This window comes from Zonotrichia albicollis, chromosome 2, assembly GCF_047830755.1.
Source record: "Zonotrichia albicollis isolate bZonAlb1 chromosome 2, bZonAlb1.hap1, whole genome shotgun sequence".
NCBI lineage: Eukaryota > Metazoa > Chordata > Aves > Passeriformes > Passerellidae > Zonotrichia > Zonotrichia albicollis.
The window spans coordinates 1,610,534-1,629,577 of NC_133820.1; the positions used below are offsets into that span (position 1 = coordinate 1,610,534).

At 43.3% G+C, this 19,044-nt stretch overlaps 1 protein-coding gene across 4 annotated transcripts in view; it reads left to right on the top strand.

The window, feature by feature from the left end:
* FCHSD2 (FCH and double SH3 domains 2) overlaps positions 1 to 19,044 on the top strand; it is a 116,238-nt gene that overhangs the window by 88,238 nt on the left and 8,956 nt on the right. For 2 of the 4 annotated variants that reach the window (XM_074530953.1, XM_005493416.4), the window contains exons 11-14: positions 498 to 569; positions 7,752 to 7,868; positions 8,553 to 8,657; positions 18,534 to 18,695. In XM_074530953.1, the coding sequence (XP_074387054.1) occupies positions 498 to 569; positions 7,752 to 7,868; positions 8,553 to 8,657; positions 18,534 to 18,695 (456 nt within the window). The remainder of the gene's footprint in view (positions 1 to 497; positions 570 to 7,751; positions 7,869 to 8,552; positions 8,658 to 18,533; positions 18,696 to 19,044) is intronic. The other 2 variants (XM_074530961.1, XM_014271575.3) reach the window with 1 other exon arrangement.

The window sequence follows — 19,044 nt, forward strand, 5'->3', positions numbered from 1 at the left end:
CATTTCCAAACAGCACCTTGATTAAAGTGGGTTCTTGATGTCCCATTGACATTACTGATGGTATTTTAAGAAACAGCTGTTTAAAATAAGTTTGGATCTTTAAAGCTTATAAACTTTTCCTGACTTGAATTCTTTATTGAACTTCATTGGGCAGTCCTGATCTGCATTCAAGTGGTTCAGATCAAGATCTGCATAAGGGTGATTTTCCCTTATAGTCACCCTGACATCTCTGACTGGCTCTCCTTTGTAACAAACTCTGATTTTGATTTTTATTCCAGAAAGAGTCAGTTATTCCCATAAATAAATGTTTGGACAAAGCTCTTGGGTGGGATTGTTGGGGTGTTGGATGAAGCTGATGGGTCCCTTGCAACTCAGGATATTCTGTGATAAATTTTAGGTTGATCTTGGTAACAGTGAGCAGAATCTTTCTGAGTCTCTGCTGTGCCTCTCTAACCTTTGCTGCTGTGTTCTCATCCCTGTGCACTCGCTGCATCCAGAGTTTTAATGCAGTTCAGCTGGTGGAGATTGAGCCCTCACCTGTCAGTGCTATGAGAATGACCATAGCAGAGGTACCTGGGGTGTTTCTGGTCAGCCCTGTGTTATCCCTGTGCATGTGGGATGCTGGATTTACCCTCTGGACAGGTGGCAACAGAATGCACTATCTCTATCTATATAAAACAGAAAAGGTAGGGAAAAAAAAGCTTTTTTCACAATGAGACTTCAAGGAGGAAAAATCAATTTAAGGGTGTTATTAGTGGGGGGCAGCTTCACACTTCTCCTTTTGTAATTGATACTCTAATCAATTTGGGGGTTTGTAATTGATATTCTAATCTGCTGGGGCATGGATTAAAATTTCACAGCTCAAGAGCGTGCTGTGTGAAATTGGTTGCTGCTCCTGTGTGAGAGGGAGAGGTGTGAGAGCTGCAGGCTCTGCTGAAATGCAGCCCCATTGCTGATTGATTTGGCTTTTTCCAGAGGGCCATTCCATGGCCAGGAGGGCTGGAAGTCTCTCCCATTGAACTCCCCAGTGTGAGGAATGCCAGGATGCTGTGCCATGGCCCCTGTGTGGGCTCACAGGGTCCTCGTGTGCTCCTGGTGCTGCCTCACTCCAGCAGTTTTTGGGAAGCAATGAATGAATGGGTTCTTCATGTCTCAGTTCCTCCTCCTTTGCTTGCTTTACCTCTGGGGCTGCAGAATTCCTGCATTTCCTCAGTGCTCTGCAGCTTTTTGATCTGCAGCTGCTTGGGCAAACCAGTTTTCCCAAAAACAGTTCAATTATGCTTTTTTAGTATCCATGTGGTTCTGCTCAGCTGACAGGATCCTACCTGGGCAATCCCATTTTTAATCAATAAGTACAAGAGAATGAAGGCTCTTGCTCAGGCTTTTGAATTGGTCACAAATTGGATGTTTTCTAATTGATGGAGCAACATTTAATTGCAGGAGAACAATCACCAAGCATTCTTTTGCCACATGTTCTGTTTCTAGATGTTTTGCAGAGGTTTCTCAGTTGGATTTTAATTTCTGTGGGTTCTGCATGATAATTTTCACACCAAAGACTGAAAGAAAAAAGTGGAATCATAAATATATCTCATCAAAAGTTTAATGTGAACCTTTCCCAAGAACAAGTTGTGGGCTCTGTTTGGTCTGGTGCACTGGGGCTGGGCTCAAAATTCAGAGTATTTATTACTGGAATGGAGTTGTGAGGGCTGTAGGCAGGGGGAATGTTATAAACAATATGGATGTGGAGCTCTGAATGGAGAGATGTGAATTCTGGTGGAAATTCCACTTTTCCATGGTCCATCCCAAACTTCTGTTTTATTACCAGGATTTCTGTGCAATCCTTGAGTAGGGACAGCCCAGTTTGCTTCCAAAATGCACATTCAGAGCCTGCAAAAGGGTCTGTTCCTAAGAAAGGAAGGAATTAAACAATTTTCCATCACGTTCCAGGATTTTTGATCCCAAAAATCCCACTTGCTCTAGGCAAAATGTGCACTTGAGTGCCCACCAAGAGAAAACCACTTCAAAATGTTTTACATCAATCAGGTATTTTCCTTTATCTAAAAAAAAAATGGTTTGAACTGGAATTTATTCAGTTGTTGATGTTACTAAGCGACTTAAATTATTTCATTGTCTTGGTTCATTTTGATGAACATAAATTCTTATTTTAAAAAAGAAAGTTTTCCGAAAAATCCCTAAAACAAACCACTTACCCTTAAAGAAATTATTTGTTTTAAAAATACTCAGAAAGAAACAAGTGATCAGTTCCTAGCAAGCTTTAATCCTCTCCAGAACAGAATTCCCAACATGGATTTATAGCCAGCAAGGCAGAGAATGGCAAAGGATATTTTAAAATTCCTTTATCCTCCCAAGGAAATGCACTCAGCTCCACAGAGGCTGCTGTGATTCTCCAGTTTGATTATGCCCATGAGGAAAGGGATATTCCTGAATTCCACAGAAATCCAGTGTGTGAAAAACGCTGCCCTGTGCTCACAGATAAGCCACGAGAACAGGGAAGAGGAGAAAGGAAATTTCTCTGTTTCCTGCTTGGAAAAGCTGCTTTTCCTTGATCCCAGGGTTATCACATGGGAAAGGGAGGCAGGTGACACAAAAGTGTCCCTGGAATGGGAGGAGAAGGGCCTGGAAAGCTGACATTTCATTTTTGGGGTCTTTTTCCTGTTTTTTATTCACTGTTTCCTCAGAGAACGTGAGGAAAAGCTGTGGCCCAGCTGATTTTTCCCACAGTTTCTTGACATGAAAATAATCTTATTTTTTACCTCTTAATTTGCACAAAATCACCTCAGGAAGTTCAGAGGAAAGTTTTTCAGTTTCCCCCCACATAACTTGGCTGTTTTATGGGTAGATTGTGAAAACAGAGATGAATTTCTCTTCACTCTCAGAAGAACATATTGGAATTTCTCAGCATGAAGGAATTTTATAGAAGTTACATTAAAAGGGCCCATATTTCTATATTTACAGTGCTCTGTACATTTTATACCATAACAGACCAAGTTTAAATACAACTTTTTGAAGTTGAACCTGAAAAAAAAATTAAAATTATTATTTAATTTGATCAACCTTTTCATACTGGAACAGACTGGTTTTAAGTATAAGCTTTTTGAGGCTAAATATAGATTACAAAGAAGTAATTATTTAATTTTATTCAGAATTAGGAGTTCTTTTTGAGGAGAATTACAGCCATTCAGGGAAAGAAGTGATCAGTGGGTGTGAGTGGGCAAAGCTCTGCCTCCCTTCTGGGACTTGACCCATCTTGTGCCTGTCTAAAACTGATTTTATTGAATCCCTCCCACCCCATCTGTGCTTAAAATAAGATCTGAGATCTGATATTTATATTTGAGGTTGATACTGAAGAAAAAGAAAAGTTTTGGATCTACTGGGGATTTAACTTAGGTTGAATGTGAGGATCGTTTCTGATTTTCTCCTAAGTGTAATGAGCTGGAATTGGCTCCTAACCTAATGGGTTTTATTTTAATTTTCACTGCCTAGTTGATTTTATTTTAATTTGCACCACCTAATTTTAATTTAGAGAGAATTCTTTGGCTTTTAGCAGTCAGGAAACAAAATTGAAGTAAAGCTCTGAGCATTTTCTAACAATAAAAATCAGAGAGCACAAGTTGCTCTTCTTGAAAGAAGTAGCTCTTTCAGAACTACAAATTTGTTTATATTGCATTGAAAATACTCACAAAATCAATTTTTCTGGGTCAAAATTGATTTTAAAAGTCTTTTTTTTCTGCCTTTGGTTACCTAATGAGTGCAATTTTTCCATATTTCTAGTTCTAATAGATTTTTGGAAAAATTGGCTGGGAATGCAGCTGCTGTGAGAGCTGAGGCAAATGAGGATAATTATGAGGGTGAGAATAGAAATAAATGAACAAAAATACTCGGCACTCTAATTTCAAGATTAACTTCAGTGAGAACAATAAAAACCGTTAAAAATAAATAAGATTCAAATTAATTTTAACAAACGGGTTGTTGCTTTTCATCTCTTGTATGCAACAGAAGTTCTTAGTACAGAAGCATCAAGGCCTACGAATAACAAAGCTGTATTGATCAGTGGTATTTAATAAAAATCAATACTTTTAAGATTCTAAACTTCCAAAACAAAAACAAAAAAATTGAAACTAAAAAAACAAAACCCAAAGCAAAACAAAAAAGAAAGAAAAAAAAAAAACCAAGACAAAACATCCCTGCCAGGTCTAATGTTCCCTTTCCTTCTGCAGCCCTCTGATCAATTTATTCGATTTATATAATATTGTCTAGTATTAATAATATATTATAAATTTGTTGGTTTAAAAAAGCAGCATGTGGTTCTGTAAAGCAGCAATAATAGGTTTATTTGGATTTAGCCTTATTGTAACATATATGTGATAATAATAATAGTGGATTTAAGTCGTTTTTTATTATTCTGAGGGGGAAGAATTGCCTTTATGCAAAAAAAAATCTGAATTTTTAGAGATGAGGAGTGTCCAGTTTGAAATGCTGGAAATTGACTGAAATATGAGTCAGCCCCAGCTCACTCTTGGCTAAATTAAAATTAAATGAATTTAGCAACAGGAGACTGGAGGGAGCCCCAAAGTTGGCTCACGATTTTCTCAGAACTGCTGAGTTTAGCAGTGAGTTGTGTGAAAAATGTCATGTGTGTTCCTTCCTCCTCCCCAGAGTGTTCCTCTGCAGCATTGGCATGGAAACTTCTTGTTTTCACCTCTCTCTAAAAGGAATGCCTGGTTTTTAGCTGTGTTTTCTGTCGGTGCTTTGCATGCAATAAATGTCCTCTGCTTTTTGCCTTGCTAGAAGGGAACTTTTTCAGGCTTCAGCCACAAAAAGAAGGAACTTTGAGGCTCAGAAGTTGATTTTTTATTTTTTTTTTGCTTTCAAGACAGCACTGTGCCATCTGCATCCGGATATACCCAGATAAATAAGAATACAGGCTGAGTTTGGCCTGCTGGGAGGCAAATCCTGCACCTGCAGCAACATTTCAGACCAAAATGGAGAAGTGACATTGGGCTGCAGCCTGAGTGCTTTTGTTAATTTAAGAAGCAGCATTGCTGTCCCTAAAGCGTTTTAGCTGCTTGGAGCCATCCAGAAGTTTGTGTTTGGTTTACTGGTGGAGTTTTTAGCACTAAACACTGTTTTTGTTGTAACCCAAGCCTGAGGGAGCAGCAGGGTGCCCATCTATGTTTAGCTCAGGTTTTTTGGCTCTGCCTTCATTCCTTGGCCACCAGAGTGGGTTTGGTTTCCCTCTCTTTTTGGAAGAGGTTAAATTGAGGTATTCCAGGCCTGAAAACACTTGAGCTTCGTGGAGTAAATCAGGATCAGGCCCTTCAGTTCCTCCACCTTCTTCCCTGCAATTTGGGCTTTAATGTCCACAGCAACTAAATCTGGTTTAGCTCCTTTCTTCTCACCTATTTAATGGTTTTCATTTTCTTGATGCTCCTGTCCAGTCTGTCTTTCCCTGAGGGTACAGAATTCAGGCTTTTCATTGCCATATTTTTATTTTTGTTTTATTTTTAGAACTTTTAGCAAGGGTGAGGTCTGCCTGGGTGCAATACTGCTTTATAAATAACTAATAAAAGTCTGATCCTACTGAATTCCTTTATTTTTTAGGTGGCCTTTAAGAATAGCCACAAAGTCCACATTCATTTTTCTGGTCAAGTGCTTTTGATTATAAATAGACTAAAACCCAAAATCACACTTGGGGTAATGGAGAAGATTATCAAGTGACTTAAAAGTCTGGATTCTTTCCGTATGAAAATGTGCTGCTGAGTAGGAGCAAGAGCAGTGGGAATATTAAAAATATGTTATGGGCTGTTTTCACTCTCAGGTGTGTGATAGGGAGCAGGGAATGTCAAAGATTCAGCTCAGGTGGAAGCTGTGGAAGAAGTTATGTGATAAACTGGAAAAAAACTGAGGTGAAATGTTACTTTAAGGATTGGATGTGCCTAAATAAATCCACGTGTTGTTTCCTTCAAGTTTACAGTGGAGTAGCTTAACAGAGGTAATCAAGAAGTCAGTAATTAATGAGTATAATTCTCTAAATCATATTAAAGAAAAGCCAGTTTATTAATTAAATTGAGGGGATGGGTGAAGAGATCCTGACCTGAAGCTTCACCTTCCTCCCTGATCATCCCAGGCTGGCCCCGTGCCTGTAACCCTGCTCTTCCTCTTCTCCACACCCTGCCTTACAATTCCCTGTGCCTGGAAAAGAACCCTGGCTGGCATTTCAGACACTCAGAATAAAGGCCAGTTCAATTTTGGCAAAGAACTTCACTGAACAAGCAATGAGCTGAACCAATTTTGCCTCTTTTTCAATTATATCCCTGATAGGCTGTCAACCAAAGCGAGTAATTATTGCCTCTTCCACGGGGCCAGGAAAATCTTGTTTTCAGAATGACTTCCTGGTGTCTCTTGGTTTCACCCCAGTCTGTGCCAAATGCTGGTGTAGATGATTAAACTCTCATCCTTCCTTGACACAAATCATTCCACTTTTCCTGCTAAAATACCTGATAACAGCATCTCTTCTTCTGCAACAGCTGGAGGCTTCCCAGCTACCCTGAAAATAATTCCATGTCTTTCAGCTCTCTTACCCTTTCCTGATGGCTAACTTTGGATTTCTTCTGCCTAAGCAACCTTTTCATCCTTCTGGGCTTTTTCTCTAGTTTCAAACTCCACCTGATGAAGAAAATTTGTGTCATTTGAACCACACAGAGTGAGAAATTTGTGACACAGGCATTTCTTCCTGTGTGTATTCTCTCTTCCTGAGTCAGTTTATGAGGGATTTCTTTTGGTTGATCTGAAAGGCTGGGCAGGAATATGGAAGGACTTGTGATAAAAAGGAGTGCAGAGGGGTTGTGGATTGCAGTGATTGGATCAGGAAAAAAAATCATAGGGACTGGTTGAGGTTGGAAGGGATCTCTGGAGGTTGTCTGGTCCAGAGCTGCTTGTCCAGGACTCTGTCCAGGTGGTGTTCAGATATCTTCAAAGATGGAAGATGATTCTATGACTCTGTTACAAATAGAAATGATGGAAGGATTGGGAATGATTTCTGTAATTCCATGCTGGGAAATGTTCCTGCTCAGTTCAGCCTACAGACACTATTTCATCTTGCTCTAGTTGGAACTTCTTGAGGGGGACAGTTTTACTTTTTGTCATTGACACAACAAAAGCAGGAGTAAGATAGAGCAATATCAAAAACGTGATTGGAAATTTCAGACTCTGTTTTGCAGACACAAACATTTTTGGACAGAAACTGCCATGCTGAACTGAAATATTTGATGGCTTTGTGGTTTGATCACAATTTACAAAGAATGAGCCCCTTGGTCACACTAAACCTTTCATCTTTAGGAGGGAATTGTTCCCCATGAGGGTGGTGGGACCCTGGCACAGGGTGCCTGAGGAAGCTGTGGCTGCTCCATCCCTGGCAGTGTCCAAGGCCAGGTTGGACAGGGCTTGGAGCATGCTGGGACCTGTGTCAGGGCTTTTAAAGATCATGATTCCATGATCTTTGCTTCCTACAATGCCTGTTTACTTTGGAAATGGGATTCTTGTGAGCTTTTGTCTTCTGGAGTTGCCTTCCCACAACCTGGTCCCATCCTGAAGTTCACCATCAAGTGTGTGTCACACCTTCCTTGTTTCATAAGAAACAGGACCCCAGGCTGATAAATGTGGCACAGAGTTACCCTGTGGGCCAGCCCAGGGTCTGGCCATCGTAGCTCATCCCCTGTTGCCCATTCCAGAGCCGGCAGCTGGAGTCAGAGACGGGAACCACCGAGGAGCACAGCCTGAACAAGGAGGCGCGGAAATGGGCGACGCGCGTGGCCCGCGAGCACAAGAACATCGTCCACAGCCAGAGGGTAGGTCTGGGACAGGGGACAGGCCCATCCCCTGGAACAGGGGCTGCTGACAGCGCCAGGGACCCCCCTGGGGCCTCCGTTCGTGGGGCTGTCAAAAGTCAGTTCCGCACTGGGAAAATCCGTGAGGGATTGGTTGTTAAATCTGATGCGAAGATGTAAAATTAGGTGGGAATTGATACATTTATTTCTTTGTGGCTGAGCTCTGAAGAGCTAAGGGCTGTGTTTAGGCATCAGGCAGCTGGGTTTTGGGATGTGTTGAATGTGTCTTTTAGGAGGGAGAATAAAGACAAAAGTTCCTTGCTCTTCCCCCAAAAAATCCAGCCATGAAGGAGTCTGCTGTGCTTTCACCACACCCTGCCCAGTGTCCCGGTGTTCCATACAATTCCAGCTCCTGAGCACAGCATCAGAGGAGGAAATCAACATCCAGAATGCTGTGACATCTCTGGGAAGGCTCCAGGGAGAGCTCAGAGCCCCTTCTAGTGCCTAAAGGGGCTCCAGGAGAGGTGGAGAGGGACTTGGGACAGGACACAGGGAGGGCAGCATTAGAGTCACCACATTTTATTTCTTTTATTTCCTGGGATGGACTTTGTCAGCCAAGCCCAGCATCCAAGCAGTAACTGGTTGTCACAAATTGCTGTCCTTGGCGTTTATTGCACCTGTGGTGCCTGTCCTTGTTCCTGGCAGACCCTGGAAGAGCTGGAGTGCCACGGGCCCGTCATGTCCGAGCAAACCCGAGCGGAGCTGGAGCAGAAAATAGACGAAGCCAGGGAGAGCATTCGCAAGGCTGAGGTACAAAGGAAATTATTTTGGCATTTTCACTTCCTTCCCACAGGTATATCTCGGTTACAGCTTCATTTGGTTGGTGGAAATGTCTATTTTTAGCATCAAAACCCAGAGATTTTTAAGATCTTTTTTCTTCATTTGGTATTTGTCAAATCACTGAATGAATTTCATGAAAGTGCAGATCAGAAGAGTGATATTAAAACACCTCCTGATGAAGAGTGAGTCCTCTTGCTGCATTTTTCACTCTCAAAGGTCAAAAATCTCTATATTTAGGGGCTTTATCTGAAACAGGTTGAAGAACAATCTCATTGATTTTTACTAATTTCCCTCTGCTTGAAGGAATTAATACTAGAAAATGTTTTTTTATCTGACTTCATATCTTTAGGTTATAGAACTTTTATGTGCTGTTGTAGTGGGTTTTGATACACTAAATCTGACTGTTGATGGGGAAACATTGGAAATAATCCTTGTATCTCTAATTTTAGTGTGAGGTGGCTTTAAAAGTGTTACAGAGGTTTTTGAGGCCTGTTGTGGGTTAAGACTCATGAAAAAATGAACTTATTTGGCTGCCAGTGTTGGGCTGGTAAAAGTGAACTGTTTTCATGGGCACTGACTGAAAAACCCCATTGCAGGCAGCAGGATCTATCTGCTGGGTTTTGGGCGAGTGGCTTCCTTAATTAAAACTGTAGGAGAAATCTAATTGTTTCAGTGCACTGCTTCTCATACCTCAGAGTACCTGATGTAATTAGGAATGTGATTTACAGGTGAAGGGGTTGGAAAATACAGAGCAAAATTTTTCCTTCTCCTGGCAGGAGAACTATCAGGCTCCCTTTTTAAAGCAAATGCAGGATATAGGTTTTTTTTAAAAAACCTAATTATTACAGAAAATGGTTTAAAAACTTGTTTTGAGTAAATAATTTCCAAAAGACCATATTCCAGAATACTTGTGTATATACATACATAGTTAATAATTAAATCTGCAAGGATAAAAGCAGCAGCAAGAAATAAAATCAGGATAAGAAGTCACCAAAGAGAAAGTTCTTGCAGCAAAATATTATAAAAGGTACAAATTAAACCAGTCTGGAACTTATTTGACTTAGGAGAGAGGGAAAGTGCCAAGAAGTGTAAATTTTATATATTATTTTCTCCAAGATATGTGTTTTATCTAATTCAGACAAATAGTATATTTTCCTGGTTTTCCAGTGTGTTGGAGTTAAACCATCCCTTATCTTTCTAATATTTAACACATGCCATGTTTTACAAGGGAGTATGGTGCCAGTGCCAAGTACTTGAGGATGAAACTCAGTGTTTGAGGGATTTTTGCCAACTTCTTCCTGTTCCACTGCACGTTTTAAAGACATGAAGTTATCCCTGAGCTTTTGGAATGGTGTGAAAACCACTTTGTGGGACTTTTCTGTATTGCCACCAAAGCTGTTCATAGTGTAGCATTGTTTATTTTTTTCAGATAAACCAATAAGTGAATTTAGGGAGATTTTATTTCCGCTTGGGAGTGGCTTTTTCTTTTAGCCCTGTTGGTCCCCACTCCTCTAAGACTGAGCTCAAGACCACAAATCAGACAAGAGATTTTTGCACACATGAAATCCTGGAGGAGAACAGCCTGAGCTTTGAGCTAAAACCTGTTCTTTGGGAATGCAATTATAATTCCTTGCAGTGTGTGAAAACCAAACATTCCTGCATATTTAAGGGCACCTGATGGAGATGGAATTACTGAGGGTTGGGTTGGGGAGTGGTATTTGTGCAAAAAGTCATTGAGGCTGTAGAGAGGCTGTGGAGTTTGTTCTGGTCTCACATCTGAAGGTGTGTGAGGATGACACAGAGATTTGATTTTTATTTTATTTTTCCCTTGAAATGCTTGTTATTTTAATGGATTTTTTAATGCCTGTTCTATCCCATTTTGGTTTCTTGACTTGTTCATTTTCCTTTGCAAATCCACTTTCTCCCTTTTCTGTCCTTGTCATTCCTGAAGGGGAAGACAACTTCACAAACATTTTGGGATTAGTTCTTTCTGGTTTGGTAAGAGAGGATTTTATTGGTAAAGGTTTTACTTTTCCAGGGTGTGTTGGGCATAGAAGTGCTCATCTCCCTGCCCTCTTCCTTGGAGGCCCTGAATCCAGGGAAGTCTAAGCCCTGGGAGGAGCTGAGGGCCTGTTCCATATGGATAACTGGATTTAACAAGTATAGGGATGTGGAAACAGGTGTCATTTGAAAGTACAGCAAAAGAATTGAGTAAAAATGTGCTCAGGATCAGGAAATATTGGAGAATCCCAATTGTTTTGTCTTCTGCAAGATGAATATAAACCCTCAGATAGGCACATCCACAGCTCAGTGGGTTATTTCTGATCTTTTTCTCCCTGGGATAACAGCTATTTTTCCTTGTGAATGTTTTCAGGGAGCAAACTCCTTGATTAGAGTTAGGGAAAAATTAGGATTTCCAGCAGAGTGCTGCTGTGCAGATGATACATGACAGATGTGACTGTAACTGATAACCAGAGCACACATTTTTGTGTTAAAATTGGAAAATGTGGGGTTTGTTAAAGGAGGATTTTTTATTTTGTTTTGTTTGATTGCTTGTTTTTAAAGGAAATGTTAAAATAATGTTAGAATTAAAGTGATGATACCTCTGGCACTGGCAAAGAAGTAAAATTGACTGCAGTTAATGACACACTGTGGAGTTCAGATCCAGAGGGATTCCATGCTTGTCCCTGCTGCATTGAACCACTTTGATAAAGACAAGCCCTGAGAGCACAAGGTGCTCCTTCAAACTGAAAGTGGCACAATTCAGGCATCAGATCAATTAAAAATTGGGGAATTGATGTTGAAAACTGATTATTTGTGAAGATAAGCCATTCTTGGAGCTCCACTGTACTCACTGACCCAATTCAGGTAATTGAAGTAGAACTTGTGTGATTTCAGCTTTGATTTCTGTAGCAGCAGGAAGGAAGGGAGGAATTGAGCTTTCCATTTTCCCACTGCCTGAATCCCTTTATCTTTCAGTGACTGGAGACAGAAATTTACTGGGAGCAGAGCCTGTTCCCCCTGGCTGTCCCCTCCTGGCAGGAGCTGTGCAGAGCCAGAGAGTCCCCCTGAGCCTCCTTTGCTCCAGGCTGAGACCCTGCCCAGCTCCCTCAGGGATTCTCCATTCCCTTCCATCTCCCTCAGGGATTCTCCATTCCCTGCCCAGCTCCCTCAGGGATTCTCCATTCCCTTCCCAGCTCCCTCAGGGATTCTGCAGCCCCTGTCCGGCTCCCTCAGGGATTCTGCAGCCCCTGTCCGGCTCCCTCAGGGATTCTGCAGCCCCTGCCCAGCTCCTCAGGGATTCTGCAGTCCCTTCCCAGCTCCTCAGGGACTCTGCAGTCCCTGCCCAGCTCCTCAGGGATTCTGCAGTCCCTGCCCAGCTCCCTCAGGGATTCTCCATTCCCTTCCCAGCTCCCTCAGGGATTCTGCAGCCTCTTCCCAGCTCCCTCAGGGATTCTGCAGCCCCTGCCCGGCTCCCTCAGGGATTCTGCAGCCCCTGCCCATCTCCCTCAGGGATTCTCCATTCCCTGCCCAGCTCCTCAGGGATTCTGCAGCCCCTTCCAGCTCCTCAGGGATTCTGCAGCCCCTTCTAGCTCCCTCAGGGATTCTGCAGCCCCTGCCCAGCTCCTTTCCCTGCCCTGCACACCCTCCAGCCCCTCCATGTCCTTCCTGTCCTGAGGATGCTGAAGCTGCCCCAGCGCTGGAGGTGCCTCAGCAGTGCCAGCACAGGAGATTTCTTTTTCTCATCTCCTTTTCCTCTCTCCCACCAAAGGCTCCAGCCTGGCTCTCCCCAAGCAGTTCAGTTGTCTCAGGGCTGACAAAATTCTTCTCCAGGGTGGTGGGAGAGGTTTCCCATTTGCTCTCAGGTCTTTGGGCCTCCACTGCAATTTATCCCACTTAATGACAGGGAGATGTGTTTTGTCTCCTCATCAGGATACCTACAGCTCTCCAGAGAGTATTTGTACCTGATTAGATCTGGTTAAGGCTCATTGTGGTGCTGTTTACTCTGTTTCATCAGCTCAGAGGTGTAGGGCCAATTTAATTGTGTTTAATTGGGGGGCTGATTTCTCCCTCTCCTTGTATTTGGCTGTAGATATTTATTGCTGGGTTGTGGCACAGGGGGAACAAAGGAAATTCCATATGCTTCAGGAAAATAAATGAAATGGAGCCACGGAATGGTTTGGGAGGGAAGGGACCTTCAGGGCATGGGCAGGGACACCAGGTTGCTCCAAAGCCTCACCAACCTGGCCTGGAGCACTTCCAGGGAATAAGGCTCCTAATCCAAAAAGATAAATTTGTAAAATGCCATCCCTGGTTGAGCTCAGGAAGCAAAGGCTGGGGAGCAGTGCAGGGAGCCAGGTGCATTCCCTGCAGGAGATGTGTGGGAGCTGTTGTCCTTTCCAGGTCAGCAGATTGGCCTGAAAAAAAACCCCAGTGACATCCACAGAGCAGGAATTTCAAACTCTCTTGGTGAAAAGCAGTTTAGTGAGGAGGAGGATGACTTTTTACGTGGTGGATGGTGCCAGGACACAGGGAATGGCTCCCACTGCCAGAGGGCAGGGATGGGTGGGATGTTGGGAAGGAATTCCTGGCTGTGAGGGTGGGCAGGCCCTGGCACAGGTTCCCAGAGAAGCTGGGGCTGCCCTGGATCCCTGAAGTGTCCAAGGCCAGGTTGGATGGGGTTTGGAGCAGCCTGGGACAGTGGGAGGTGTCCCTGCCATGGCAGGGGTGGAATGGGATGATTTTCTAAGTGATGGCTTTGGGATGTCTAATCCAGCCTGTTCCTCAATCTCACTGAATGTTTTGGCTCTGAAGTGTCCATAACATTTTTCACTCCATGAGGAACCAGTGTTCACCCCAGGACTGCAGAGAAATGGGATATTAAATGTTTGCATACAAAATTTTTACAGACACTTATTTCCTTACAGAATTTGGGTGCTGTCCGTTCGGGCCGTGTTCCCAGCAGCTTGAGAGCCACTTTTTAAACCCTACAAATTAAATACTTAGGGATCTTTGATGCTTTATGTGCCTAAGCTTGGGAAAAACCCATCTGCCTCTTGGGCTGGAGCTGTGCAGGTGGATTCTTCTCCAGGAACAGCTTCCCCTCTCTTTCCTTAACCTTGGAATTCCCTTGGGAGAGGTGTTATGTGTGCCAGTGCCTCATTTCCTGCTTGCTTCACGTTGGATTTCAGTCCATGCAGATTATTTAGCATATAAATTAACTGCTGGAATAGCTGTACAAACCTCCAGCCCAGCCTCCCACTTTGAAAAGAAATTCACTCAGTGTTGTGGTGAAAAATGTAATTTATGAGCTAATTCCCCACCTGGTGCAGAAAGAGGATCCAGATCTTAGGTGAGTTGTGTTGGACAGGATTTGTCTTTTTGGTTGGGGTGGTTTTGCCAAAAAGCTTTGGGTTTTCCACCCCAAACCCCAGCAGGGCAGTGCAAGTTGAATTTTTTGGTTTATTTCCCCATACACCCTTACTTTAACACTGTGATTTAAAACTGGACTGCATGGAATAAGACTCGCTTTGGGTTTTGAGAAGTTTAGAGCATTCCAAGACTTAATTATAAATCAAATTTATTTATCGTCATGCCTATCACTGTATCATAATTCCAGTGGCCCAAAATTTAACTTTTCCTGAAGAGAATTACTTCATTTTAATATATTTTTTAAGTAAAAAGCCTAGAATTTCAACAAAAAGTTTTTCTAAATGGGGACAGAAATAAAGATAGTGGCTTTCCAGAATGCTTTGCCAGAATGTCTCCACATTGATTTCTTCCTGGCTAAAAGAATTTGCCAAATGAGAGTGTCCAGCCACTTGGGGACATGGTCAGTGGTGGCCTTGGCAGTGCTGGGGGAACATTTGGACTCCATGACTTTAGAGGGATTTTCCACCCTGAATTATTCCTATATGATTTTTTTTTCTTGCCACTGAAAAATATTGCAGTGGAATAAAACATTTCTCACTGAATATTGTTTGGGTCTCCTCATAATCCTAATTTAATCTGATTTTAGTATCTGACCAAGCTCCTAAGTGCAAGTTCTGTGTAAAAGAAATAAACCTGAATTCTTCAGGAGAAAAAAAAAATCTGTGCATGGCACAGGGTTTGTTCTGCACCTTGGAAAGCCATGGCAGGTAAAGCAACTCTGCTTTCAGGAAAATCCATTTAAAAGTGACTTTAACAAAAACCTAAACCAGAATATTGAAGGGGAAACATTTGCTGCTTTTCTATGTGGTTTTTACCCCATCACCTTTATTAATGGCTTTGTAGGACTTGGATTCGAGATGTTTGTGGGATGTGAAGGAATTCTGGGTTTCTTTCCAGCCCTTTTCTCTCCTGGGAATGGGGAACAGCTCTGTGATGCTCCTGCTGCATTTTATTCCATGCCTTGCAGAACAGTTGTGTCTTCATCTTGAGTAAGCTGTGGGTCAAAAAACCATTGCTTAATTAAGCCTGGAACAGTAAATAAACAAAATTACTGCATCTCCCATGTGGAGCAACAGTCAGGTATGTGAAGAATAGATAACAGTGTTTATATTTTCTAAAACTTGGGTGGTTTTTCCTTTCATCTTCTGAGATCCTACCAGCAGAAAGAACAGCTCAGAGGAGCAGGAGCCCCCCCAGAAGAGTTTGTACATTTTGTGGGCGGCTGATGGTTTTTTAATCAGCATAAAAATACCCCAGTCCTCAGCTATTAACCAGTAATTGGTGGCTGTAAACAGCAGTTTCACTGTTTCACGGGAAAATGTTTGTCCTGCAGTGAGATTTGCTAACAATGGAGTTTGGGCAGCACCCAGATTTCAGAGCCAGTGCTGGATTCCTGCATTCCTGGGCTTGGGAAGCTCAGCTGCCTTCCTGGAGATGCTCAGAGCTGCTGGGGCTGCCAGGGGTCACTGGATGGAAGATAATTTTGAGTCTGTCAGTGTAGGTCACTCAGTCCCCCAGTGTCCCTGGGGATTCCAGTGGGGGCCAGGGAAACCCAGGGTTAAAGCCTGGTTTGGTTTTTAGTGTGATGATCTCTCAAGGGAACAAGAGTTGGAGAAAAGCTTGTGACACAGTGTGGTGAAATCACCACTATTGCCCTGTTTGCTTCTCACTTAACATTTTATTCTGGCATAATGAAAGCGCCAAAGCCCAGCTCATTCAGATGGGGAGTGATGCTTGAATGAAATGTTTGTGTCTGTATAGAATCAGAGTCATTGAGGTTGGAAGGGCACTCCAGGACCATCAAGTCATCCCAGCACTGCCAAGGCCACCACTAAACCATGTTTAAATGTGTGAGAAGCAGGCTAAAGTTCTGCTCCTCAGTGGCATTTTATTTGTATTTTTCCTACAGGTAGGAAGCTGTTAACTCTGGTCTACCAGCATAATTATTTAGGTAAAAATATAATTTCAGCTTGTAAATAACTTTCAAGTGCAGGCCTGACCTAATGCTTCTGGTGCTTTTATGGGTGCCTGCAATGGAATGAAACTCAAAACATTTGTGGTTTGGAACAAACATTTGTTGACTGTTAAGGCTCCTGGGTGTAAACAGGGAGGGGGAACTCCATTGGATTTGCTGGGTACATTGAATTAAAACCTCTTGTAACGTACACTCAAGGATTTTGGAGCAGCTTGTTTATTTTAGCTCACAATTTGTACAAACAAACTACAGCAGAGCAAGGACTGACAGCAACTGCAGATGTTTGTAGCAGCCTGGACCAGTGTTTATTGCTGTAGCATAACTCACCCTCATTGGAAATTGCATAATGAGGTAAACAAAAACAACTGGGCTGAGCAATTCCTAGGTGGAGGCACAGGGGAAGTGCTCATAAATGGGTGTCAGGATGTAAAGACGAGTTAGGGGGAAGCTGCTTCACTCCACAAGTAAATATATACATTAATACATATATTTATATATTCAAGGCCAGGCTGGATGGGGCTTGGAGCACCCTGGGATAGCAGAAGGTGTCCCTGCCCATGGCTGGGGTGGCACTGGAGGATTTTAAGGTCCTTCCAAGCCAAAACATTCTGGGATTCTGTGAATAAGTTAGCTTTGACAAGGTAGTTTTCCCTGCCCTGTGCAGGTTGGAGTGGGTTTGTTGGAAATCTTGGATGCTTAGGAACACGAGAGAAGGGATGCACATTAATACATTAATGTATTGAATGTTTCCTCCTTTTCTCAGCTCTCTGAACACTATTTACTGTTAATCATTCACCTGGAGACCACTTGCATTCAGTGGCTTTGGCTTTTCCCATGGGAAACATGGGAAACCTCTCAAAATTTTCCCATCCTCTCTGCATCCCTGATTGCAGGGCAGAGCTGCAAGCAGCTGTAGCCATATGAAGTTTCATCTGACATAAATTTCCCTCTTACAGCTGACCTACTCCTTAAAAATCACATTTATTCTATGAAGAATTTAAAATAATGTCTCTGAAAAATGGTTTGATTGAGACAGGTTTAAAGTCACTGTCACAAATTAGGGGAAAATGGAGACATTTTAGGGGTTCAGCTTAAAAAAGTTAAATTGTTTCTTTCCTGATTTAGTTTCTCAGTAGAAAGATAGAATTCTCTGATTCTGTAAGTGCAGCAGCATGTCAAAAATGAGAAAAATACCTGTATCATTTCAGCTCAACACAAAATTTTGTATGGAGTAAGGATTTATGTAAAAGATAAATACCTACCTGGCACCCATTGGCATTTGAATTTATTGTACACATGTTCTGCATAGTATGCTGTGCTTCAGGCACTACTGGAAAGGGAATTTCCCTCTGATTTTTGCCTGAACTCACCTGTTTTTGCTGTTTTTTCTTGGATTCCCAGTGCTGCTGAGTTTGATCTGAAGCAGTGAGGTGCTTCAGATCCCTGTGGGAAGGGCTGGAAGGGAGAGAAGGGAGATGAAACTTTGCTACTTGCTAAAAATGACCAGTGCTGTGAAAGGGAATGTGGGAAGGATTCCAGGGTGGTTCAGTGGGTTTCTGTTGCTGCCTCCATCAGTGACTCACTGAAGGATTTTTTGGGAAATCACTTGATTTTTGTTCCTCTGATGAGCAATGGCAGCAAGGGGGTGTTGGGAGGGCTGATCTGGACAGAAGTACCCTCAGTTTTATCCCTGGGTTTGCCCTTCACTTCTTGATGCAGATCTGCTCTTGCTGAAATCCTGAATTTCTTCACACTGCTCTTCCCACCCCTCCTGTTTAGACTGTGAACTAATTTGGATCAGGGTGGTGCTTTGCCATGAATTTGTTAAATCCTTGGCTCCATCGGCCAGCCAGCCTGCCAGGATGCTGAAGTGAACCCAGCTGTCAGAAAACCTCCATTTCCATACTGGTCTGAAGACAAAAATCCTGAAACTGTTTGTTGGAGTGAGATACTTACTTAATTTGGGGATTATTAACATATTGTGCTTCCATAACAAATGAGTTTCCTGTGATCTCTGGCACGTGCTGGTGGAAAAGAGCCTGGCTTGGGAGTTGGTGGGTTGGTGTGTGTGTCCTGTCAGGTTTATTTGTGTTTCACATCCAGCTTAGTCACCACCTGGAAGGGTCTGCACTGTGGATATTCCTAATTTTAAAAATCTTGGGTTGTTGGACTTCAAAGCTGCACTGTGCTACTTACGGGTGTGAATTGGGAGCAGGCATAAACTCAGAGGTGATATTTTAAAAAACAGCAACTGGTGAGAGTGGCTGAGCCTCCAGAAAACCATTGCCTGTGTCTTGGCTCACAGCAAGGTGAGGAAATGAGGAGTGGGGGTAATTTCCACAGGGAGCAGCTTTGGGAGCCATCTGGATGGTCAGAAGGTCCATGGGGCAGGGTGGGCCCTGAGGAACTCTGAGCTCTGTGTGTGTTTGTGTCCCCAGATCATCAAGCTGAAGGCAGAGGCGAGGCTGGAGCTGCTGAAGCAGATCGGGGTGTCCGTGGACACGTGGCTCAAGAGTGCCATGAACCAGGTGATGGAGGAGCTGGAGAACGAGCGCTGGGCCAGCCTGCCCTCGGTCACCAACAACGGCTCCGCGCACCTGGTACGGCTTCCTGGGGAAACATCTCACCAGGGCTGGGGATCTCTGGTTCCTGAGGGGAAACATCTCACCAGGGCTGGGGATCTCTGGTTCCTGAGGGGAAACATCTCACCAGGGCTGGGGATCTCTGGTTCCTGAGGGGAAACATCTCACCAGGGCTGGGGATCTTGGGTTCCTGAGGGGAAACCTCTCACCGGGGCTGGGGATCTCAGGTTCCTGAGGGGAAACATCTCACCAGGGCTGGGGATCTCTGGTTCCTGAGGGGAAACATCTCACCAGGGCTGGGGATCTTGGGTTCCTGAGGGGAAACCTCTCACCGGGGCTGGGGATCTCAGGTTCCTGAGGGGAAACA